A 25,207-nucleotide genomic window follows, 5' to 3' on the forward strand; every position below is an offset into this window, starting at 1 on the left:
TGGCTGACTACAAGGGTCGCGAGGAAGAGGGGTAGATCGGAGATATACCCAGCTCCAGAGATTGATTTTAATTATTGATGATTTACTATGTTTGGATTGTAATCCAAACCATATTTTTCATTATTTCTATATTTATTCTTACCATATTTATAATAATATATTTTCATATTTATCATTATACTTTTCATATATTATCTTGACAATATGTATAAATATGTGAGTTAGCCTAAGATAATTTTTAATCAATAATAAAGAAATAATTATCTTTTCTTTCCTTATCTCTCTAGTTTTAGGTATGTTTAAACACAAATTTTGAACTAAGATCTCATTTTTATTTTTTTTTTTGGAGTTTATGTAATGACTTAGGTATATATTAAGAGATCTTAGATGAGGCGATAGATTTTGTTGTATCACTGTTGTTGCTAACTTAAAACGTTGGTAGTAACCCCTGTTGTTGTAACGAGAGCAGCAACTCAGTAATATAATTACACTAAAACAACAATTAGTTATGTAGTACACAGGTAAATAAAAAGAGAGGTCGAGAAAATATTATCTCTGGTTGAAGCGTCACCGTGCCGACTGTCTTAGAGAATTTATTGCCGCCCACGGTGCAGAGACTCTCCGACAAAATTCTCCCAAGATCCGACAACCGCTCGCGTCGTCCGTAGGTGCACTCCAAGACGAACGTCGCACTCGGACTCAACCTCAGATCGCAGAACCAAGCCTCAAACTCAGAACAAGGAAAGGAAGGGAGCGGACAAACACACAGAGGAAGAAGAGAAAACAAAGCTGCGCACAGATTGATTGAGTGAAGAATTAGAAAGCAGACTGCATATTTATTCACTCTAAAGCACGTGCGAGGGACAGAATCAAACCAGAGATAACCAGGTCACCTACAAGTGTGAAGCCCACGAGTTGGGGATTTGCACCCCCTGCGTGTGATGATCGCGTGCGTCGCGCACGGTTTATGGATTTCCGGCTCAAACCCTCCGAAACCACCTGATTTGGATTCGGCCCGGCATACGTGTAGATCCCTTTAACTTTGCTAAGCAAGGATAGAAGGACTCCATATATAAGACCTTCCAACCTTAATAATATGAGACTAAATACATACACATATACATTATAAAAAAAAATAGTTTGAATTAAAACACAATAATCCTGTCGTTACTAAAAATTGATACCCGCATGTTGTTTACCAGGAAGGAAGTAAACAAAAACAAATATATTGGCCACTAGCCTTTCATGGAACGAGTACTAACAGCCAAAACGCAAGCAAGCCACTAGCCTTTCATGGAACGAGTACTAACAGCCAAAACGCAAGCAAGTTGACTTGGTTAAAGTATGCAATGCAATCTTCAAAGTCAACTCAGATATTATTTATTCATTTTTTAAAAAATTAATAATATCAGTTTATTGTTTTCTAAATAAGTATACCTATTGAGGAACATTTTTATATTGACTTTTTAATATTTTATATTCCATTTTTGTTTTTTATATTTTTATTTCACAATATAAAATAAAAATAACATTTAAAAAATAAACACACAATATTCGGTCAAAAGTTCGCCGTGTTGGATCGCGAGTTGCCGTGGTGGTGGGGTCGCCGGCCAAATGACATCATTCCTTCCGTCACAATGTCGTCGCCGTCCTCCGCCGGGAGAAGTGACGGCGGAGCCGCCTCGTCGTCGTCCTTTGGATTCATCGCCCGTAGTATCTTCTTGGCTATCTTCTGCCGCATGCCGCCGCCGCCTCCTACGCTGTCCTCTGCCACCCGCATCAGCTCCAACTCGGCCCCTGTTTCCCTCGCCAGACGTCGGAACCGGAGGATGTTTTTGCTCATACCGTAGAGCCCCGCCACGCAGTACTCCTGGAGTGCTTCTCGCGACGGAGATCGCATCAGTGCCGCCATCGCCGCCACCGCCCCGCCATCCATCAGAGCTGGCCGCCCCTCTTTGTTGCCCGCTAGGTTGCATATCACCATCATCGCTAGCCTTTCCAGAGACGGACGCGGCGACGGCGGCGCCTCCTCTTTCTTCGACGCCACCGAGAGCAACGCTCGCACCGCCCCTGGAGCTCGCGCGATCTTTGAGCAATTATCGCCGACGAGAGAAAGGTAGTGCAGCGCCGTCCCCGCGTCTCGCCGGCCGTCGTTACCGCGGGCGTTGGGCTTGTAAAAGTAGTGGAGCAGCGGTGGGATGGCTCCGAGAACGCCGATCGTCGGGCGGTTCTTCTCCTCGAGGGTGAGGCTGAAGAGGGCGGCAGCGGCGTGGTCGCGTGCTTCCGCGTCTCCGTCCTTGAGCACCTCCACGATCGGCGACACCACGCCCGAATTCGCGATCAAAATCTTATTCGCCGGCTCCACGGCCAGGTTCAGCAATGCGACCGTGGCGTTGATCTGTACGGCAGCCCTCTGGGAGAGGAGCATAGGGCGAAGGGCGGCAAGGATGTGCGGCGTGCAGAGTCTGATCCGGTGGTCCCCGCTCTCCCTCGTGGCTCGCCGGAGCGACACCAAAGCAACTTCGTGCTCGGAGACCTCCGTTCCTGTCAAATAGATCTCTATCATCTCCACCGGTACGTCGATCTCGTAGGCCAGAGGCGGGGGAATATCAGTGGCCGGCGAGTTCATGACAATTTGGGATGGCGACGGCGAAAATTTGTCGGAGTCCTCCTCGAAGAAAGTCCCATTGGAGGAACTGGAGGACGCGGACGAGCTCGAATGGCGATGGGAATGCTGCTTCCTCCTGCGAACAGAGTGGGGAGCAGGAGCACTGGGACTCGCCGCGGCCGCCTCCAATTTCTGCTCCGTGCTAGTCGATTTCGAGAGAAAGCTTCCATCTTTGTCATCGGAGAACACTGAAGAAGCCCGCGGAAGCTCCCTTTCCTGCCAGTATCCGCCGTAATCCGCCGCCGATGATCTGAAACCCTTTCCCCTGCCTCCTTCCTCTTCTTCTTCCTCCTCCTCCAAGGAGAACTCGGCGAATCTGCTCAATACATCGTCTCTTCGGATCCACCTCCCATCTGCAGAATAAGCACGAGGAGGAGGAGAAGGAGGCGAGTGTGCCATGAGTCGGCGGACGAGGATGACGGCGGCGTCATAGGGAAGGGGGAGAGGAGGGCGGAAACCGGAGCGGTGGCACCATTGGCGGATTGTGAGCTTGAGGGCGCCGTTCGGGGTGAAATCGGAGAGGGGAAACAGAGGGAGTCCGAGGCCGGGAACGGCGTATCCGAGGTCAGCGCAGGCCTGGATGCAGCTGCGCTCGAAGGTGTGGCCGGAAGGATGGACGACAACGGGGTCGCCCATTAGGGAGCGAGAGATGGGGCAGAGGTACTCTGCCGGCATATCAGGACTCAGAGGCGCCATGGCGGCGGTGTTCGGAGACGACCGAGAAGGACAGTGGCGGCGGCCGCCGTCGTTGGTCTACGCTACCAGCGTCGTCGTAGACTCGTAGCTCAGCTCTTATCTTTCTCACGCCGACTACTTCGACAGTTCAACGTAAACGGAAATTTCATTTTACTGCACATATTTTCTATTTTTCTAAAAATACACCCAATCGTTTCAATGAAAAAAAATTAATGATTCATAATAAATCAATATTCACCTTTTTTTATTATTATTAAATTAAAGGTAATTTCAATAACCTACGAACCATTCAAAGTCTAAGGCCTTCATTCAATAGTTTAAGTCATTTTCCCACTTTTAAAAATACTCTATTTATTTGTACTCATGCTCTAATTGTTGAAATTTACTTATTATTATTTTTATTATGACCTTGGCCCCTTTATTGTTGAATTGTTCAGCTCAAGTAACTAATGATTCTTTTTTTATAATAATGATATTCAATAAATTTTAACAATAACAAAATCACTAGTTATAATATAGTTGTAGTCCAATATAGCTCACCATTAACTGTGTTTAGCTTGTTGCTTCTTTAATTTAATGTAATGTTGTTAAATCTTCTCTTATCTATTCATCTGATCATCTCCCTAACTATGTAGTATTTTTTAAATTATCAAAATTAGGATAAATGAGCTGAACTGAATCAAACTTTAAGATGTACAAACTTATTTTGATAAACTAGTCGAGTCTAAAATGAATCTAATCATTAAAATCATTATTTTTGATTTTGCTTATAGTTTAAGTTTGATTTATTTATATTCTCTTAACTTGTTTGAATGTTTAAAAAATTTATAATTTTAAACTTATTTGATTGGTTATTAATGAAGTATCGAAGAATATGATAGACAAGGGGAGAGTGAATATCGATAGTCAAAAGACTCTTTCTTTTCGTATTGTAAAATCAATCAAAGTAAGCAACGGAAAATATTATAATAAAACAGACGACGCTGGTGGCTACTTGGTTCAGAGCTTACGTCGACTCCTACTCTAAGACCCGTGATCCTTGACTTCACCGTTAGTAATTCACTATAATTTATCTTTCCGAAATATTCGAAAATAAGCAATACATACAAATGCAAATAGAAGATAGTAACAGACTACTATCTTCTTTCAAGTTAAGTACAATGCAAGTTTAAAATATACAGACAAAAATAGAGGACAAAGCTCGGTAGACACTTGAACGAAGCAGCAGCTTGCTTGAAGATGAAGCGCAAAATAGTAGCACAAGCAATTTTGCATAGAGATGATCTGAAGAAGAATTGATAGTCTGTCTCAGACCTCGAGCTCCTTTTTATAAGAATCGTCACAGTTTGGTTGACCAATCCTCGAGTTCGGTTGATTGAACTCCCTCCCTTCTTTCTTCGCTGAGATATGATTTTCATGCATTAATGATGTTTAATGGTTCGGTCGACCGAACATTGGACCTTCCATGTCGCCGAGATTCACACTTAATGCTCCATTAATGAGAGATCTTTCGGTCAACGGATCTTCTGGTTCGGTCGACCGATCAGCCAAGCTTCCATCTTTGTTTCTGATCGATCTAATCTGTGCCACATCATCATGGTTTGGTCGACCGATGAAGCTTTGATCGGACTGTGCTCTGCTTTGGTCTGAACTAGTCTTTGGTTTGAGTTAGCCTTGTTCGATCGACCGATCTTCTGCTTCGGTCGACTGATCAGGTCGTTCCCTACAAAACAAAGTTATACAATTCCTTGCAAAACAAATGTTAGCACACTTAGGGCTGCAAATGAGTTGAGTCGAGCTCCAGATTGGGTCGGCTCGAGCTCGAGAAAATTAAAGAGGCTCGGCTCGAGCTTGAGCGAGTTTCTAAATTTGAGCTCTAGCTCGGCTCGGCCATTTAATCATGGGCTCGAGGTCGACTCGAAAACAGTGAATTTAAATGTAAAAATAAGTGCGCACAAGTTCAGATTTGAACCTTAAACCTCTAACAACCTTATGAAACACTATAATTACAAACACCTCCTCAACTTATTACTTAATTTTAAAGTAGTAATTATTTTAAATATTAAAATATTAAATTAGCCGAGCTCGAACTGGCTCGACGAGTCTTGGAGCCAGTATTAAATAGGCTCGAGATCGGCTCAAATATTAAATGAGCCACTCGAGCTCGACTCGAGCTTGGTCAACTCCGAGCTCGACTCGAGCTTGGTCAACTCCGAGCTCGAGTCTGTTAGGACCAAAAGTAGCTAGAGGGGGGGTGAATAGCTCGTCGCGTTCGCTCGTTGCTCAGCGTTGCTTGTTCCTTCAAAGATGTGCAACGGAAAATACAGAAACAAACACACAACGCTAACACGGTTGGTTTTACTTGGTATCCACCTCACAAGAGGTGACTAATCCAAGGATCCACACCAACACACACACCCTCCACTAAATAAAACTCTCCTTTATGGTAACTACCAAGGGCGGAGAAGCCCTACAAGACTCAATACAAGAAAAGAGGGAAAGGATACAAGAAATACAAGCTTACAAGCTTACAATGAGTATAAACCCTAACCCTAGCTTCTCTTCTTGGCTTTGATCCGCCTCTTGACTTGGAAAACTTCCAAGATCCTTCAAGAACTGGCGATCTGAGCTTTGTGAGTGCTGTGGAGGAGCTGGCGAGAAATCTGAGATGAAACAGTGAAGAGATGCCGAAGGAAATGAACGCCTGCGGCCTTTATCGACGCCAACGGTCGGATCCCGATCGATTCGAATGTTCCCAATCGATCGGGGAGGCTTTGGATCGATCCAGAGCGCCTCTGTGCTCTGGAAAAGCGCCTGGATCGATCCGTGGATCGATCCAGCGCTTATCGCGCGAAGCAGCCGCGTCCCAATCGATCCACTGATCGATTGGAACATCTGGATCGATCCACGGATCGATCAAGAGGCTCTCTGTTCGCTTAGGAGAAGCCTGGATCGATCCACTGATCGATCCAGCTCCTGGATCGATCCACTGATCGATCCAACACTTGGTTTTTGCCCAAAACCAAGTTTCAAGCCTCTCAAACCAACATTCGGTCAACCTTTGACCTGTTGGTACATCATGCCTAGCATCTGGTCACTCCTTTGACCTGCTAGGACTTCCCACCAAGTGTCTGGTCAATCCCTTTGACCCACTTAGACTTTTCTATTCGTGCTAAGTATCCAGTCAATCCTTTGACCTACTTGGACTTCCCAACACCAGATGTCCGATCATCCTTGATCCATCTGGATTTTCCCTTGCCTGGCTTCACTTACCAGGACTTTCACCTAGCTTCACTCACTAGGGTTTTCCTTCTGCCTAGCTTCACTCACCAGGGCTTTCACCTGGCTTCACTCACCAGGACTTTCACCTAGCTTCACTCACTAGGGTTTTCCTTCTGCCTGGCTTCACTCACCAGGACTTCCCTGTCAAGTATCCGGTCAACCTTGACCTACTTGACTCTTTTTCAATCAATTTCTTATTGTCAAACATCTAAACTCAAACCAACACTCTGCTTGGTCACCTAGGTCAACCTTGACCTGAGGGATATTGCACCAACAATCTTTCCCTTTTTGATGTTTGACAATACCACAATAACACTTACAATACCACATGTAAGTTAGGCTAATCCTATAGCCTCAATTTTCATGCCACTAGGTAATGAACATATAAATTAAGCTCTTCATTCTCCCCCTACGAGGGCACACTCCCTCTAGGTAATGAAAGCCTAACTTACACCCGTTCATAGGTCCTTTCATTCTCCCCCTATTGACACACATCAACCCATCTTTGGGCACACATCAACCCATGCCCCAATTTTGGGTACACATCAACAAATCCATTTGTTGACGACTCTCCCCCTGAAGAGTTACTCATCATTGTTCACAACATCACTCGTTGTGATCAACACGATAATGAAGGTCCCATACCCTTCATTTATCCTTAACTTCTCCCTCAATGTAAACAAATACCCAACCTTGAGCATTATCTAACCACTTGAGTTCCCACTTGAAATAATGAGGATATCCACTCCCCATTTCAAGTTCAAAAGCTCATACATGAGCATTTTCTTTAAAGAAGGTTAACCACCTTCCAAGGTTCATGAAAAGTAATTTTTCATGTCTTTAAAGAGTCCCTCCCCCTAAAGACATGGTGGTGACTTCTGTCATTGCACCAACAATGACTTGGAATCCCTAAAACCTTTAGGAAACCCAAATTTAGAAGTTTTGAGGTTCAAATACTCAAAATTTGAAACAAACCTCAACCTAAACTTCAATGAAGCCTTCCTTAACCAATCCATCCTTGGTTTCACATGAAAACACCCTTTGTATGTATACAAATGTATTTTAGGGGTTTGGAATGGTTACCTAGACTCAAAGAGGTTCAAAGATGCTGAAATCAAGCCTTCCCAGCCAAAATCAGCAACTTGGATCGATTGGAGTTGGGTTCCAATCGATTGAACCTTTCTGAATCGATCCACGGATCGATTCAGACTACCTGGATCGATCGGCTGATCGATCCAGCTCTGCTCGCGGGAGACTTGCCTTCTGAATCGATCCACGAATCGATTCGGGCACTCCAATCGATCCATGGATCGATCGGAGCTCTGATAGTTGCTGAAATTCCATTTCAGTCAACTTCAGAAACCCCTAGAAAATTCTACAAAAATCCAAAAATCATGAAATTTCGTGTAGACATTATTTAGGGCATACTTAATCATGGAAAAATAGCTTTCTATGAAAATACATCATATTTTCAAAGATTGACACAAACTTGAAAACTTGCAAAAACTTTAGTGTTTTTCTTCAGGTTTGTGTCTAACTATTCAATGGTGATTACTATCAAAAGATAGCCTTCACCAAAGTTTTCCAAAAATATTTTAAAAACATTTTCAAAACCAATATCCCATCATGTTCCTTGGGCATAATGCACATGATTTGTACATTAGCTTTCCCAATGATGGGAAAACACATAACTATGTATTTTGATGAACCTAAAAACTCAAAAGAATGCACTAAATCAACATGTTGAGTTTTGTTCATCATCCTAACATCTCACTTGTATCTATTGTGGACAAAACACATACAAGTCACTTTATAGTCTTTGTGAGATGTAGATTTTGGTTTTTGCCCTAATCTAGGGATCATGCATATTTATCTAGGCATTTTAGAAATATTAGACATCCACCAAGGATGTCACTCGTTAATAAGTATTGTTAAATGCCATTTGTCCTTAATTACAAGGAATTAAACTTAATGCATGATAATGTTATGGCATACATCAAAAGAAAATAATTTTCAAAAGAAAATATCCTATTACTACATGATGTATGAATGTCATGACATGGTATTTTTGGATTTTTCATAATAAAACATGAATGCAAAACTAGACATGATGTCATGGCATATGATGGGCAAACAATAATGGCAAGATTTAGCATAAATAAAATATACCTAGATTAACTATCTAAGTATCCTTAAAGTCTTAGCTAAACTTACACCTTAAACCTAGATTGCCCTAAAGTGCTACAAGAGAATGCCAAAGCCTAAATTGGCATTTCTAATTTCCTTGATTTAATGTATGCCAATTGAAAATAAACATGTCCTCAAATGTTGGCATATTCCATTTTTCCTCGAGAGTAGCACTTTTAAATTAAGGCCCGGATTGCCTTAAATTGCCTAAGAACATACCAAAATCCCAACTTGATAGTTCTTATGAATTTCCCAATATGTGCCATTTAAGATTAAAATCAATTCTTCCACCATCAGGCACATTTTACTCTTTCAAGGAGTAAACAATAATTCCATTTCATTTTCAAAGGTTAACTAAAACCTTGAAAATGCTCCTTGAGTGTCAATTTCCTCAAAGTTGGGTTAACTACCCTTCTAATCGGAGTTGACACTCTCTAACCCATCTATGGGGTAGAGAAGATGCTCCTAGGAACCCAACACCTATTGGTGCTCCTTGGATGCTCTAGGTACTCACTAGGGATAACTTCCCTACATACCTTCCTAGTGACCTTGTTGGGCTTCTTAGAAGCCTTGGTCACATTTTCTAGGTCAACTCTAGGGATAGCTTCCCTTGTAACCTTCTTTGTGACTTTCTTAGACTTCTTAGAAGTCTTAGTCACATTTATTGCAAAAATACTCTTAGGGATGACTTCCCTAGTATTCTTGGCTTGACCACTAGACCTAGGGTTTGTTCCATAACTATATGGAACTCTATGGTAAGAGGGCACATCCTTCTTAGCCTTTGGTTTGTATCCCAAACTTCTATGGCCATTAGATGACCTTTGTGCTCCTAGACCTAGGCTATGCTCATTTTGCCCTTTTAGGATATTTTCCATCCTTTTTAGGGTCCTTTCCATTTTATCAAGCCTTGACCTCAAGACTTGATTTTCTATCACTAAGTCCTTAGTTTTAGATTTTTCATTTGATTCATGAGCATATTTGTTCTTGGGCTTGTATCTAAAATCCTTAGAGTTCTTGCCTAGACTTTTACCTACATTCCTAGCCTTAGGTGTAGTGGTTTTAGCATGAAAAGCTATATGTTTTTCTTTAACGCTATCATGCTTTCTATTTCCATGGTAAATAGCATTAAAATGATATAAGTTAGAACTATCATGCTTTTTACCATAATGTAAAGGTGTAGGCTCAATAAATGTTACCTTCTTCTTTACCTTGGAGGCTCCCCCTTGACGAATGCCTCCTTGAGCCTTGACCATCTTCTTCCCCTTGGGCCATTGACTTCAGTAATGCCCCTTTTGATTGCAAGAGAAGCATATAATATGCTCCTTGCTCTTCTTTGTGTTGGGGATGATCTCCTTGGGCTTCGCCTTGCCCTTTTGTGCCACTTGACCCTTCTTCTTGGCCAATTTAGGGCATTTGCTCTTGTAGTGCCCACTTTCCCTACACTCAAAACATATTATATGATTTTTATTTTTAATTGAAATATTTATACCTTTGCTTGTAGGGGTGACATCTTTCCCTTTGGATCCGGAGGTAGAAGCTTCCTCTTGATCCGATCTTGATTCTCCTCCATTTGATTTTTCTTGACTCGTGGAGGTAGAAGCTTCTTCAATCTCTTCATCTCTTGACCCGGATGTAGAAGCTTCTCTTTCTTCTTGATCCGGTGTCACCAAGGATTGCTCCCCCTCAATCCTAGAGGTGGAGGCTTCATCATCTTGAATATGAAACAAGGAGTATGCTCCCTCCTTGTTCCCTTCGTTGCATTCCCTTGAAGATGAAGCTTCTTCTTGGATTTCTTCTTCTTCGGAGGTTGAGCATCTCTCAACCTTGGAGTCCTCCTCTTGATCTTGCTCCAAAGAGTCACCCTCTCCGGATTCTTCATGATCTTGTACAGTGGAGGGGATCTCTTCATGAAGTTTGGCCAATTTGCTCCATAGTTCCTTTGCATCTTCAAATTCTCCAATTTTGCAAAGGATGGTGCTTGGCAATAAATTGACCAAAAGCTTGGTCACTTTGTCATTGGCCTCACATCTTTGGATTTGGTCTTTGCTCCACTTGCTCCTTTTGAGTACTTTGCCCTTGGAATTTGTGGGAGCTTCAAAACCTTCCATGAGAGCAAACCATTGCTCTATCTCCATCATAAGAAAATTTTCGATTCTTGATTTCCAAGAATCGAAGCTTGTAGATGAATATGGTGGAGCCACCCTTGTGTCAAATCCAAGTCCATCTTGGAATTGCATTTTGAAGTTGAGCTTGATAAAATCTTGAACTTGAAGAATTTGCTCCAACCTTCTTCACCCTCTAGCTTTTCTTGTTATGCTTGACCCTTCCGGCGATGATTCTGGTGAAGAGCGGCCTTGCTCTGATACCACTTGTTAGGACCAAAAGTAACTAGAGGGGGGGGGGGGTGAATAGCTCGTCGCGTTCGCTCGTTGCTCGGCGTTGCTTGTTCCTTCAAAGATGTGCAGCGGAAAATACAGAAACAAACACACAACGCTAACACGGTTGGTTTTACTTGGTATCCACCTCACAAGAGGTGACTAATCCAAGGATCCACACCAACACACACACCCTCCACTAAATAAAACTCTCCTTTATGGTAACTACCAAGGGCGGAGAAGCCCTACAAGACTCAATACAAGAAGAGAGGGAAAGGATACAAGAAATACAAGCTTACAAGCTTACAATGAGTATAAACCCTAACCCTAGCTTCTCTTCTTGGCTTTGATCCGCCTCTTGACTTGGAAAACTTCCAAGATCCTTCAAGAACTGGCGATCTGAGCTTTGTGAGTGCTGTGGAGGAGCTGACGAGAAATCTGAGATGAAACAGTGAAGAGATGCCGAAGGAAATGAACGCCTGCGGCCTTTATCGACGCCAACGGTCGGATCCCGATCGATTCGAATGTTCCCAATCGATCGGGGAGGCTTTGGATCGATCCACGGATCGATCCAGAGCGCCTCTGTGCTCTGGATCGATCCAGCGCTTATCGCGCGAAGCAGCCGCGTCCCAATCGATCCACTGATCGATTGGAACATCTGGATCGATCCACGGATCGATCAAGAGGCTCTCTGTTCGCTTAGGAGAAGCCTGGATCGATCCACTGATCGATCCAGCTCCTGGATCGATCCACTGATCGATCCAACACTTGGTTTTTGCCCAAAACCAAGTTCCAAGCCTCTCAAACCAACATTCGGTTAACCTTTGACCTGTTGGTACATCATGCCTAGCATCTGGTCACTCCTTTGACCTGCTAGGACTTCCCACCAAGTGTCTGGTCAATCCCTTTGACCACTTAGACTTTTCTATTCATGCCAAGTATCCAGTCAATCCTTTGATCTACTTGGACTTCCCAACACCCGATGTTCGATCATCCTTGATCCATCTGGATTTTCCCTTGCCTGGCTTCACTTACCAGGACTTTCACCTAGCTTCACTCACTAGGGTTTTCCTTCTGCCTAGCTTCACTCACCAGGGTTTTCACCTGGCTTCACTCACCAGGACTTTCACCTAGCTTCACTCACTAGGGTTTTCCTTCTGCCTGGCTTCACTCACCAGGACTTTCACCTAGCTTCACTCACTAGGGTTTTCCTTCTGCCTGGCTTCACTCACCAGGACTTCCACCTAGCTTCACTCTCTAGGGTTTTCCTTCTGCCTGGCTTCACTCACCAGGACTTCCCTGTCAAATATCCGGTCAACCTTGACCTACTTGACTCTTTTTCAATCAATTTTTTATTGTCAAACATTTAAACTCAAACCAAGACTCTGCTTGGTCACCCAGGTCAACCTTGACCTGAGAGATATTGCACCAACAGAGTCGAGCTTTGACCGAGCCGCTCGCGAGTGGCTTGATTCATTTACACCCCTAAGTATAGTAATATTGTGAAATGTATGAGTAGCAAAAGACAGTAACACTCTCTTGATCTTAACTTGGAAACCTTTCAGGTTTCTTTAGTTGAATCAACGACCTAGGGTTTGTTCATTCCCGGAACACGACCTCATTGTCGCTCCTCCAGTTGATTACCTCAACCTACCTGCCAAACCTTAGTCCTCCACACCTGTTTAGACTTTGTCGCTTAGTATCGGATCCACCCACCAAGACTTTCCCTCGATCTTTGGTCCTCCAAACCTATCAAGCTTTCTTGCCAAGTGTCGGGCCCTTTCGACTCACTTGATCTTTCCGCATGACTTCCACGATCTGCTAAATCTTTCCTGCCTAATAACAACTACGACTTTTTCGATTGAGTAAACAACCTGTATACTGTCAACTTGTTAGATCACAACCAGACTTAACTTGAATTTTTGACAATATCAAAACTCAAATTCAATTCTGGTGCACTCTGCACCAACAATTAAGTTTAATCGTACAAGCTTATTTATTTTATTTTCATTTTATTTATTATATTGATAAGAGTTTTATCAATGAATATGATTTATAAATTTTATTTATGAATAATAATATTATTCACGAAGAATTCACAAACCTTATTCATTTTTTAAAATTGACATCATAAATGTAGCTTACACCGATTAATCCTGATATGACGGACCCAACTTCTCAAAAAATTTTTATCGTTCACCAGGATAAATCAGAAAGTACTTACAACGACAACCTATCAACTAACGTTTTTCGATCAATCATCTATTAAAGGAATTGAGAAGACATATTATAATTTTAGATGTCTGAGAAATTGAGAAGACGTTCTGTTGCTACACTATTACCCAGGGGCACACACCTTATTCACGAAGATTAACAAAATGAAGTTACGTATTCAAGTTTATTCATTGGGTTTAATAATTATTTAAATATATTTTTTTAATTAATTTTGTATGTAATGAATATAAATAAATTATTACCAAGGTTGAACCCAAATTTGTTTATACTTCGTTTAATGTCCTAATCAAAATACCTTAATGAGGCCCACGTGTTGTCTAATTGGGCCGATCGGCCCATTATTTATCCCAATTCACTTTTAAAGCCCATGAGGAACCGGCTTCTGCCAAATGATGATCACGTTGCGCAGCGGCTTCCCGTCGAGCACCTGAACGGCCATCCTCCTCACCGCCGCCACTGGTCGTCGTCCTCCGCTGCCTCCATTTTCCTCGAAGAACCACTCGCGATCCGCTACGTTCCTCTGCTGCAAAATGCCAAGGAACCCTAAGCGGAAGCTCTCGCCCTCGCCTACCCGGTCCATCGAAGCTCTGAAACCCTCCTTCGAGCCCTACGCGGACCTCCTATTCCCTACCTCAGAGCAATGTCAGGCCGTGCGTGACGCTCTCCTTGCCCACCACGGATTCCCCCAGGAGTTCGCCAAGTACCGGAGGTCCACCGACAGCCTGGATGAGGGCGGTGATGCGAGGGAGACGGTCCTTGATGGTCTCGTGAGTACGCTCTTGTCTCAGAATACTACGGAGTCGAACTCGAGAAGGGCGTTCGAGTCCCTTAAAACCGCCTTCCCTACCTGGGATCAAGTTAGTTGTTTCTGGCATCCACAATCCGACCTCCTCCATTTTTCCTAGTAGATACTAATATTTAACCATTAGCGACTTTTGTGTTTCTTGATGGGAAAAGGCTCTTGTTGCGGACACAAAGTTGGTAGAGGATGCCATCAGGTGTGGAGGATTGGCTGTGACCAAGGCAGCAAGCATAAAGAACATTCTGAGGGCATTGAAGGAGAAAAGAGGCGAAATTTGTTTGGAATACTTGCGAAGCTTGTCTGTGGACGAGATCAAAGCTGAGCTATCCAAGTTCAAGGGAATAGGACCAAAAACGGTACCACTTTTTGCTAATTCTTATTCAATTTTAAGTCTGGGAATCTAAAGGGGAGTGAAGTGAAACCGATTTTAGTTTGATTTCTACTAAGTAGTTCCTTTTCTACTCGAAAGTTAAAATTTTCTAGGATGAAGTGTTGGATGAGTCTCCTTGATTACGATGTTTTGGTTACCTTGTTGGCTACATTTGATTCTCGATATCTAGGGTGAAGAATTGAAGATTTACTATGCGATGTGTTTCCATTGAGTTTTGAGCTTATCTCGGGCTTTAAATCACGGGCATTGTGAGATAGGTTTGATTCAATGCGCTGCTTTGGGCTAATCCAAAGGCTTAGGGATTTGTGCTAATCCAACGGCTTAGGGAAAATCCATTTGTGTGAGCAATTGTATTGGCTGGAAGGATGATCAAACAGTGATATTTTTGCTACAAATCTTGATTCGCAAGAACCTTGTCATTGTTCAACTACAAATCTTGAAACTTTGTGAGCTCAAGTTAATCAAATTTGTTGTTGTTCTATTCTGTGCAATCAAAACGGTCCTTATTTATCAATCATGTTTTAATCACTTTCTACATGCCAGGTAGCGTGTGTTCTAATGTTCCAGCTTCAGCGAGATGATTTCCCAGTGGATACTCATGTGTGCTCTTTTAACTAATCTCAAATTCCAGCAAAGTATCAACTAATATATGCAGAACCATGGTGCTTTTGCAGGTTTTTCGGATAACGAGGGACATTGGTTGGATCCCCATTAAAGCAAACAGAGAGCAAGCATATATCCACCTCAATAATAAAATACCTAATCATTTGAAGTTTGACCTGAATTGTCTTCTTGTAACTCATGGAAGACTTTGTCACAGGTGTTCTGTTAGAAGAGGTAATCAGAACACGGAAGATGGTCCACAGGTTTCCTGCCCTCTCACTCAGTACTGTAAGAATACAAGGAAATAAGCTAATCATTTCCAGCTTGCATCTCTGTAAATCTGCATCACCTGCTATCTTTCCCATAAATATTATGAGTGAAGCACTGAAGCTACTGTATTTTATCCTTATGTTGGTTGCAACTTCTGCCTTCTTCAATTGCCTGAGCTGTAACACATTGAACTCTACCTAGTCTGTACATCTGCTTGTCATAGTTGGGCCTCATTGGTCATCTCTTAGGGTGCTTGAATAGTCTTTGACCTAAATGAAAGTTACTGATTACTGAAGATGAACTCATGAAACTGTACTATGACAATTAGCTATCTTGAAATATTGCTTTGAATATAGCGCTCCATGAATACATTTAACATACTGAAGTTGGTTGTCCCTTTGTGAGAGAAAATTCAAGGTTTAAAAATCACCACTATATGTATCAGTTCAAATGATGGTCATCTTATCAAGTTTTCAAGAAGCCCTAGTGTTGAAGTTGTATGTGACAAGCTTGGCTGATATGAGGTAGTAGTCCAACTCGAGGGGGAGTGCTAATGAATGATTGTATCAATCAAGGATAGGCAGATAAGTCATTTATATACTTGTATATGCTACAAGATACGGCTAAGAGGGGAAGCCTGAGAGATAATTCTCTCCTCAACAGCTTATCTCTTTAAAGAAAAACATTCTTTGCAATTGGTTATGTCATAAAGCAAACTGTTTTGTCTTTAACCTGTATTGTTTCCTAGAGAATTCAGTCCAAAGCCACCTAATCCTGTTCCTTACTTGAAAAACAATGTAGAAGTTGAAATAGTTCCCTTCCAATTGAACACCCATATCTTATTTGTCCTTGTCCAACAAAAAGGTATTCTTTTTTGGATAGTGTCTTATAGTTCCTTGTTAGTAAATTAAAAAAAAAGGCGATCTTTCATAATTAATGCAATCAATTGATGACTAATTCAAGGATTCTTTTTGTTTTAGTTGTCCACTGGTTCTAACTTGTAACTTGCAAATGGTTGATGACTTGCTAGTCCAATAAAGACATCTATTTAAAAGAGCAATTGGTTGAGTGGGAGTCTTGCAAGAAAGCAGTAGATTAAAGTAACTAATCTTGGTATAAGGATTGATTGCACCAGGAGCTATCGGTGGACTGCGCAACTGAGAGCTTTCAAACCAATATGTTAGATGGGGATTTGTCAGGAAGAAAGTGGATGCAATCGAGTTTAATATTCTTGAAAATTTTCTGTTCAACTCTTATTCATTGGCTTGTCTTTGTCTATCATAGAGGTTAGCAACTAACTCATAGGCAATCCTATGCTTTTGGTTCTAAAGAAGATATGTTCTGATATTATCAACATTGTTAATACTTGCTTACATCACTACCCACTCATTATATTCTCTTTTTTTTTTCTGGCCAAAATTAGGTTGTGTACCTTTAAGTCACTCTCTTGTCATCTGCATTTTTAATATTCATACTTCTTTTCCTCTTTGATTCACACTCATGTGTGTGATTATGCAAATAGCTGCATAAGTACTATTATTTGTCCAACTTTACTGGGTACGAGGCCACTCAACCTGCCGTAGTGGACCAGTGCTTCAAGATTTTAAGCATGGTAAGCAAAAAACAAGTTTCTTTCCCATTTTTGTTTTATATTGAATTGGTAGGACAAAGTTGTGGAGCTACACAAATGCATCTCTAGCTTTTCACCTTTTAGGATTTCAAGTGATATGCTCTCTTATTCTCACGTTTATTTGCAAACAAAGTTGGATTTTCTGTTAAGTGGTACTAATCTTGTCCTCCTGCAGTTATTAGTATGTTTCCACTTTGTTTATTGAAACGATGAAACTTCCAGAGCATGCTATCATGTAGAAGAAAAATATAAAACAAAAGTTGCATCCACTTGGTGATGCTCTTTGTATCTTGATTTTTTTTTTCCCTTTGATTGACTCTAGCAATGTATTTGCTGTGGAGAAACATTAATTTACTGATGAGAAAAGTCATGTCAGCTCAGTATAAGGATGGGTTCGATCCGACATTGGCTCTTCATCCAATATCCCTATTGAAGAAATGGAAACTGGTGTGGCAGCACAAGGTTCTGGTTCCAGGGAGCTGAAAGCCAACTCTCTCTATCCAGACAAAGGAGAAGAGAAAAGGATTCGCTTGTTTGGCTTTGAGTTCGATCCAAATGGGGATGGGGAGAGTGGAAACAAGGAGGATGGTGAGAAGATTTCACCTGCCCCTGCTTTCTGCTCTGTCAGTGGACCGGAGGACAAGAAGTATGGGTGCCAATTCTGCCGCAAGGAGTTCCCAAACTCGCAAGCGCTCGGGGGCCATCAGAATGCCCACAAGAAAGAGCGGTTGAAGAGGAAGAAGCTGGAGCTCCAGGCCAGGAGAACTGGCGTCGGTTTCTACCTCCAACCTCTCATCAAAAGCCACTGCTCCGGATTCGACTTATCGGTGCCATGGTACTACCGTGCCACCGCGCCTGACTACCTCTTGTTTGAAGAGTCAAATGGGAACTTCAAGACTGTGGATCAGAATGCCTTCTCAGGCGGCCTTCTGCCATCTAAGCCACCTACCTTTGTGCCTCATCTTCCAGTCGAGCAGCACCCCGGCTTGCAGGGAATGATGCAACAGGAGAAACAATTGCCAAGCTGGCCAATCGCCGCCATATCTTCGTCCTTGTCCAGGTCAAAGCAAAGTTACCAGGAACTGGACCTTCAGCTGCGCCTTGCGGTGAAGTCCACTGCCTGCAACACTACCAGAAATGGGTTCCAAGCTTAGCCAATGGACATGTTCCAGCCTATGAACTCACGAAGTCACAATACATGGATCGACCGATTTCCTCGACTAAAAAAGCTACTTGCAAGGATCTCAATCTACATGGTAGTGTCATCCAATGAATTGTTGCATGTGAATTATATTCTCGCAGCAACTTTTGTTCTCGTAGACTTCAAGAACTAGACAACTGCCCCAACATCGAAGCATCGACTATCGACGAGGAGCTTCTATGTGAGATGTACATATTTTGCCTCTATAAAGATGAATTCTTTGTTTATATCTTCGTCATCATCTCATCGTCGTTCATTGAGCTCTATGTTGGTCTGTGACTTATTTAACTTTTATGTTAGAGATGATTGATCGATCTATGTAAGGTGATTTGAGATGGTAGATATCAGTAAATCAGTGCTCGAAGCTGTCAATGTTAATCTGGCTACAACTAAATAATTCTAAGCATTTGGATGTAATTTAGATACTAATTTTATGGGAAAATTTATCTGTTTTCAAAATGCCGTAGACTATAAATTTGTCAAAATACTTTCAAAGCATTTAAAAATTCTTTGCTTTTGATGAAATATGAAATAATAAAATATAATATTTTTATTTGAGGGGAAAATTAGTATGTTCAGTTACATAAATATGACTGTATATATAATGAGGAATAAATCGGTTTATATATATCGGAGGCTGCATCCGGAAAATGAAGATGAATGATCCGTAAATTAGAGAAAAATTCCCAATCATAATGTTAACTTTGCATGCAATCCCTATGTCCAAAAAACTTTATTTCCACTCCCTGCATGTAAAGTATTACTTGTTTCAACTCCCTCATGCAAATATTGATACCTAAATTGCCCCTCAGATTTTTTTAGTACAAAAATTTCAAAATTGAGTACAAAAAGTCCAAAAATGAGTATAATTCTTCTTAAAGTCAGTACTTTATATTAAAAATCGAGTATATTTTCTATCAAAATTGTTCCTCTTATTTTTTAGGGTTTAGGGTTTAGGGTTTAGGGTTTAGGGTTAGGGTTTAGGGTTTAGGGTTTAGGGTTTAGAATCGTACTCAATTTGATAGAAAATATACTAGATTCTAAGTTAATATACTCAATTTAAGAGGATTTATACTGATTTTTAGACTTTTTGTACCTAAAAATATCATGGGCAATTTGGTAAAGATACTTAACTGGGGAGTGAAAATAATGATTTTAATGGATGGGGACTGCATGCAAAGATTTGTTTGTCAATAGGGACTGCATGCAAAATTACCCATGAATGATCTATATATATGATATTTTTAAAAAATATTATTTGAAAGCATGTTCTTGAAGATAGAAGACAAAACTATATGCGTAGCGCCTAGGGATGGCAATTCCACCCGAATCCGATGGAGGATCCGATACTCGACCCGAATGGAGGAGGGTATGGAGGGACTATCAATACCCAATACCCGACCCGAATACCCGATTAAATAATATATGTACATATATTAAAGAAAATTTTCTTTTTTCAAAATCAACTTGTTATTTTTGTTGATATTAGGAGGAGACTATATAGATGTTTAATCTATTTTTTAAATTATATATATATTTTTTAATAGGATTTAAATTTTAATATATTTTTGTTGAATGATAATAGTTGGATAGAAAGAAGAAAAATTAAAACTATAGAAGATATCCGATCATTTAATGGGTATGGGTATACCCATCGGAGATCCTATACCCGATGAGTATGAGGACGGAGGATATAGAATCCGACCCGAACCCGACCCATTGCCATCCCTACGGTAGCGGAATGGAAAAGCAAAAATACGGATCGAAATACCCATCTCTCTCTCTCTCTCTTTTTGTTTCTTTTTGTGTGCATGGTGACCTCACCAAAGGACACCTAATAGAACATAAAGGTATAAGTCTGGGTACAACAGATAGTGACCGAGTATTCCTCAGCGGGTCCCATCGGATGCAGGAAATAGTGTACGGTGGACGGACGAGAAGCAGAGCTCCTGCTCCACCGGGCTCCACAAAAAGCTTGCGTTTAAACCCAATCGCGAGTTCGGTATTGGCTTGAGTGGATAAAAAATGCGTCGGGAAAAGTAAAGCTTTCTCGTCCTGAGGGGAAGGATCCACCGTCCGATGTTATAAAATGAATAAATAAACGGTCAGATGTATGATCTCGTATATGTCTTTTTATGCGGACGTTAAATGGGAAGGTCCTGTGGCTAAGAATAAGACCGTTCAGAGTGTTCCTGAGGTACATTTGAAAGTCCTCTTCCTCTTTCGCTCTCTTCTCTCCGCCTCTTCCACCGTTCGAGGCGGCTCCGATCACCATCCCGCAACGCCATTGCCTTGGAGTTTGGTTTTGAGAGGTGTAGCCGAGGAAATCCGGGTGGTAGTCTCCGGCCCAGATCCTTTGAAGGAGTTGGGAGTAGTTCTGGGAGGCTGTCGTTCTTCAAAGGAGGGAGATGCCTGCTCCGGGTTTCTCTTCGTCGAAGTCGGAGAAGAAGGCGGATTCCAATAATGCGCCGAATAATCCCAGGAGAGATCCTTACGAAGTTCTCGGGGTGGCTCGCAATGCTACGGATCAGGAAATCAAGAGTGCGTACAGGAAATTGGCGCTCAGGTGAGGACCTGGGTTTAGTTTTGGTTTTGTTTGCTATTTGATTCATGCTTATTTCTTGAATGTCGATCCTGTTGGTGCATTTGTTTTTTTGGATTCGGTTTGTTATTTTCTACAAGGGGCGTGTTTGGATGAGAACGAAATCCAGCCTTTTGGGTTGAATGAAGGACTAATTTGCTAACAGATATGCATAACACAGGAACAAATTCGAAGTTGAAAATTACATATCATATTCCTTTTAGTTTGCAGTTGATCTTACAAAGAATTTATAAATTATAGTAGGAAAAACTTGTATCAAGGTAAATAACATTCAACATGTCAACGACGTCCTTGTAGTCTGCAATGTTAAAATGTACACATTCAACACGTACATTTTAGCTTCTCAGTAGAAAAAAAATCTATATCCCGATGAACAACATTCAGAATGTCTGTTGTCCAGATATCTATGGTGTTTAGACTTGACCAGGGTATTGAAGTTTTGGAAACCAAAATCAAGTAGATGCAGCTTTGCTGCTACTACCCGTGATATATAAGAGTGTTTAGAGTTGACCAGGGGATTGAAGTTTTGGAAACCAAAATCAAGTAGATGCGGCTTTGCTGCTACTACCTGTGTCAAGTCTGATGAATATATGTTTCAATATTCACGATTGCACAGCTTTCTCCTCTGCAAATGACCACAAGGCTAGCACTAGGTCTGGACGAAGTTATGTAGATGCTATTAAGGAACTAAATTATCATCCTCAACTCCTACCTTTGGTATATGCAGATTATGTGACTGGCATCTTTGAGAATACAGATTACAATTTATCCAATTGATTGAACTCTTTGCTCTGTACCATGTCCTTGCTAACTAATTCTTGAATTATTGTATGAAATCAGCCAGGACTAATAACATGATAATATCCAACTGTGAAAAATCAACTTTGTGATTAAGGTGTTGCTAATTCTGTTTTAGGCTTTAGTTCAATGTCATAGGATTCATGGTCAAGGTGAACCATAGTTTTTTTTTAATCATTTGCTTGTTGTTTACCACGAAGACTCAAACAATGAAATCCACAAACTCTGACGCAAATAAGCATCTTTATGTTTGCTAATATATTGAATTCTATATCTTTATTGACAATTCGGCTATAATAAAATCCAGATAAAAACATCCAGTTCATACTGACGTTGGTTATGCAGACAATGAGCTAGCTGGTTAGACAAAGAAAATGCTTTAGGTGGATTCAAAGTGTAAGCAAAATCAGTTTACCATCTAACAAAATCAATTTTGGATACTATGTAGTATGCTTCTTACAACTTGGGCATCAAGGACTTGTTTACTTGGACTCATCAATAAGTTAATTTACTAAATTATTTACAGCAAACTTGGTTAATCCATATCTTGGTAGGGAATATTTGTTAAGCTTGTGGTGTTCATTCAATGGTAGCTATTTTCAAGTCATTGCTTGGAAATTCTCTAGTAACAGCAATGAATCAAAACTTCATTGCTTGGAAATCCATGTAGTTGTGCTTACTTTGCAGGTACCATCCTGACAAAAATGCAAATGATGCTGCAGCAGCTGATGTTTTTAAGGAAGTCACTTTTGCATACAGTATATTGTCCGATCCAAATAAACGACATCAATATGACACATCAGGTTTCGAGGTTTGTGATTCAAGTTCATTCGTTCTTTATATTGGTTCGCTTGCTATTATCTTTTCTCGTATGATTCTGCATACAGCTATATTTACATTCCGCTTCTTTGTCTATTTCATCCTCTCATTCAAGCACCAAATGGATAACGAGCTAGAATTTAACCTGACCAGGCTATTGAAGCAGAAGGTCAAGAGCTGGAGCTTGATCTTTCCAGTCTTAGTACTGTCAACACTATGTTTGCTGCACTATTCAGGCAAATGCGTTCAGCTACTATTCTTGCATCTCATCATAGCAGTTTTGCACAACTATTGAAAAAAGTTTCGATGACTAAATTTCACAATCTGTTCCGCATGTTAGTAAACTTGGTGTTCCAATTAAGACAACTGTTTCTGCAATTGTTTTGGAGGAGGCACTTAATGGTTCAGTTGCTGTTTTTCCGCTTTCGCTGGGGCAGTCAATTTCTAGAAAGGTCAGACTCTGTCTTAGTGGCTTTAGGACTGCATCCCACTTTTCCTTTGTTTACTCTTCCAATGTTGCGCAGGTGGAAAAGCAGTGCGCGCATTTTTATTCAGTAGAAATAACAGAAAGGGAGGCTCACGCGGGAGTGGTTTGTAGGGTCTGCTCATCTGAGAAAAGCAAATTCAAGGTTAATTCAGTATCTTAGTCCACATTTTAATCGAGCATAAATGCGCCAGTTAGCAGTTCTTTATGGATATTTTACGACAAAAAATGATTTTGCTTTTCAATTTGTTCATAACGTAGGTTCTAAACTACTTTTTATTTTTTTCATTTCGGGAATTTAAAACCTCTTGTTTTGTACAGCTCCTGTACTTCGAGCAGGAAGAGAATGGTGGACTGAGCCTCGTGTTGCAGGTTAGCTAAATGTTGGGCTAATATCTATTGTTTGAAATTAAATCTACAAAAGAAGACTGTTTGAAGTTCATACTAAATTGTAATCATGTTGAAATTGTCCTCTCTTTGTAGTTAACTTCATGATGTTATTAGATGATGATATATCTTTTAACTAATAGTACTTTTGATGTTCATCAAACTTAATGAATGGTGCAGGAAGACAGCACTAAAACTGGCAAGGGTGCTTCAGCAGGAATGTTCTTCCTTCGTTTTCCAGTATATCGGTTTGATCCAAGCCATTCGGTAAGGTCGACGACTGTCTCAAAAGTTGTACACCCAACTTTTGGACCATCTAACTTAACCTCTCTTTTGTATTGATCACCTTTGTTTCTTCAAGATATCAGTTGCTAAAGATCCTGATTCCGCCTTCTTTAAGAAATTGGATGGGTTTCAAGCATGCGAGGTAAATGAGTTGAAACCGGGCATCCATGTCTTTGCAGTCTATGGTAAGTTTTCTAGTCATATTTATATTATTTTGCCGAGTGATTTCTTATCGTAGAGTTCTTTCTAGGCGACAACTTCTTTAAAAGTGTAAATTACACAATAGAAGTTATGTCAGCGGAGAACTTTTCAGTTGAAACAAGAGAACTCCAGGACGTGGAAGCGAAGATATTAACTAAAAGAGCTGAGATCTCCAAGTTTGAGATGGAGTATAGAGAGGTTTATGTGCCTCTTGGTTTGCCGATATTTTGTTTACATTGTTCATACCAGTTTTCTTTTCTTCTTCATATGAAATTAACAGGTATTAGCAAGATTCAGAGAGATGACCGACAGATATGCTCAGGAAATGAAAGGGGTGAGTTCTTTGCTTCGCACAACCTGAATAAGTGCACTTTTTCTTATCTATTTTTACTTGGTCTATCACGATTGTTATTGTTACTCCTGCGATAGATCGATGAGCTTCTGAAGGAAAGGAATGCAATCCATGCTTTATACACCACCAATCTGCCTTCAAAACGAACCACCTTCAAGGGGTCTAGGTGTGAAGAAGAGTGCCCGACAAAAGAAAAGAAGCCAAGGGACCGATCGAGAAAGAAGAAATGGTTCAAAATTCACTTGAAGGTCGATCGTCGAAAAGCATGTTAAAATGGTTAGAAATTGCCAATCTTCTACTCGAACTTTCTTACCGTCCAATGGTTAAGCTTTGTTATAGGTTTGCTTTTTGAAGCATTTAGAGATGCTGCAAGGATCAATCATGGATGCCTCTCAGGACCACATTTTGTTCAATCTTTGTAAGGGTCCATTCCTTCCCTACCCTTTTTCGTGTTCGTTGGTAGATTATCAATCGCGAATTCTGAATGATATAAGCTAATATTATCTATTAGCTGTCATTTTGGCAGTTTGGATATAGGCAATGCTGTGCGTATATTAGACTACCATCTATGGTCTTGATACCTGCCCTGATCCTTTTCATTCATCACTATGAACTTGTGCATCGTAAAGCTTATTAACAAGATTCAGCTTTTTATATTATTTTATTTAGCTTTATACTGATCTGAATTACATGTTTATTTATTATATAATTAGCATGGTATCAAATAACAACTATCGTTGTTCATTGTGGAGTTTATTCATTAAGTAATTGAGTGTTACTATAAGTTTCATACAATTCATGTTAAATTCAACCACTAGAAACAGCGTCATAACCATTATTGATAACCCTAATCCAAAGACACAGAGTAATCACAGATTTAGCTTGATTTAGATGGAAGAATTTAAGATCCATCATTAAATATGATTTAGGGTTTTCAAG

General features: G+C 40.8%; 4 protein-coding genes across 7 annotated transcripts; 3 read left to right on the forward strand and 1 right to left on the reverse strand.

The window, feature by feature from the left end:
* Positions 1-1,558: 1,558 nt before the first annotated feature.
* On the reverse strand, positions 1,559-3,364 carry LOC121995499 (U-box domain-containing protein 41-like). Its single transcript, XM_042549226.1, has one exon. The coding sequence runs from the start codon at positions 3,362-3,364 to the stop codon at positions 1,559-1,561; it is 1,806 nt and encodes a 601-aa protein (XP_042405160.1).
* A 10,460-nt stretch (positions 3,365-13,824) lies between these two features.
* On the forward strand, positions 13,825-18,604 carry LOC121998730 (putative DNA glycosylase At3g47830). The gene is made up of 4 exons (XM_042553770.1): positions 13,825-14,300; positions 14,401-14,601; positions 15,180-15,236; positions 15,311-18,604. Exons 1-4 carry the CDS (start codon positions 13,974-13,976, stop codon positions 15,545-15,547), a joined length of 822 nt encoding a protein of 273 aa, XP_042409704.1. The 5' UTR covers positions 13,825-13,973; the 3' UTR covers positions 15,548-18,604.
* Positions 17,577-18,619, forward strand: LOC121995500. Its single transcript, XM_042549227.1, has 2 exons — positions 17,577-18,280; positions 18,442-18,619. Exons 1-2 carry the CDS (start codon positions 17,577-17,579, stop codon positions 18,617-18,619), a joined length of 882 nt encoding a protein of 293 aa, XP_042405161.1.
* Positions 18,620-20,525: 1,906 nt separating this feature from the next.
* LOC121998729 (chaperone protein dnaJ 16-like) lies at positions 20,526-24,932 on the forward strand. 4 transcript variants are annotated; one of them, XM_042553766.1, is made up of 12 exons: positions 20,526-20,906; positions 22,428-22,551; positions 22,713-22,795; positions 22,900-23,011; positions 23,084-23,188; positions 23,365-23,415; positions 23,611-23,697; positions 23,792-23,900; positions 23,966-24,114; positions 24,197-24,250; positions 24,346-24,544; positions 24,608-24,932. In XM_042553766.1, exons 1-11 carry the CDS (start codon positions 20,749-20,751, stop codon positions 24,538-24,540), a joined length of 1,227 nt encoding a protein of 408 aa, XP_042409700.1. In that variant the 5' UTR covers positions 20,526-20,748; the 3' UTR covers positions 24,541-24,544; positions 24,608-24,932. The 4 variants fall into 4 exon arrangements, with proteins under 4 accessions (XP_042409700.1, XP_042409703.1, XP_042409702.1 ...); XM_042553769.1 differs by having other exon boundaries at positions 24,623-24,932; XM_042553768.1 differs by having other exon boundaries at positions 24,630-24,932.
* The last annotated feature ends 275 nt before the right edge of the window (positions 24,933-25,207 follow it).

Source organism: Zingiber officinale, chromosome 6A (assembly GCF_018446385.1).
Source record: "Zingiber officinale cultivar Zhangliang chromosome 6A, Zo_v1.1, whole genome shotgun sequence".
Lineage (NCBI taxonomy): Eukaryota > Viridiplantae > Streptophyta > Magnoliopsida > Zingiberales > Zingiberaceae > Zingiber > Zingiber officinale.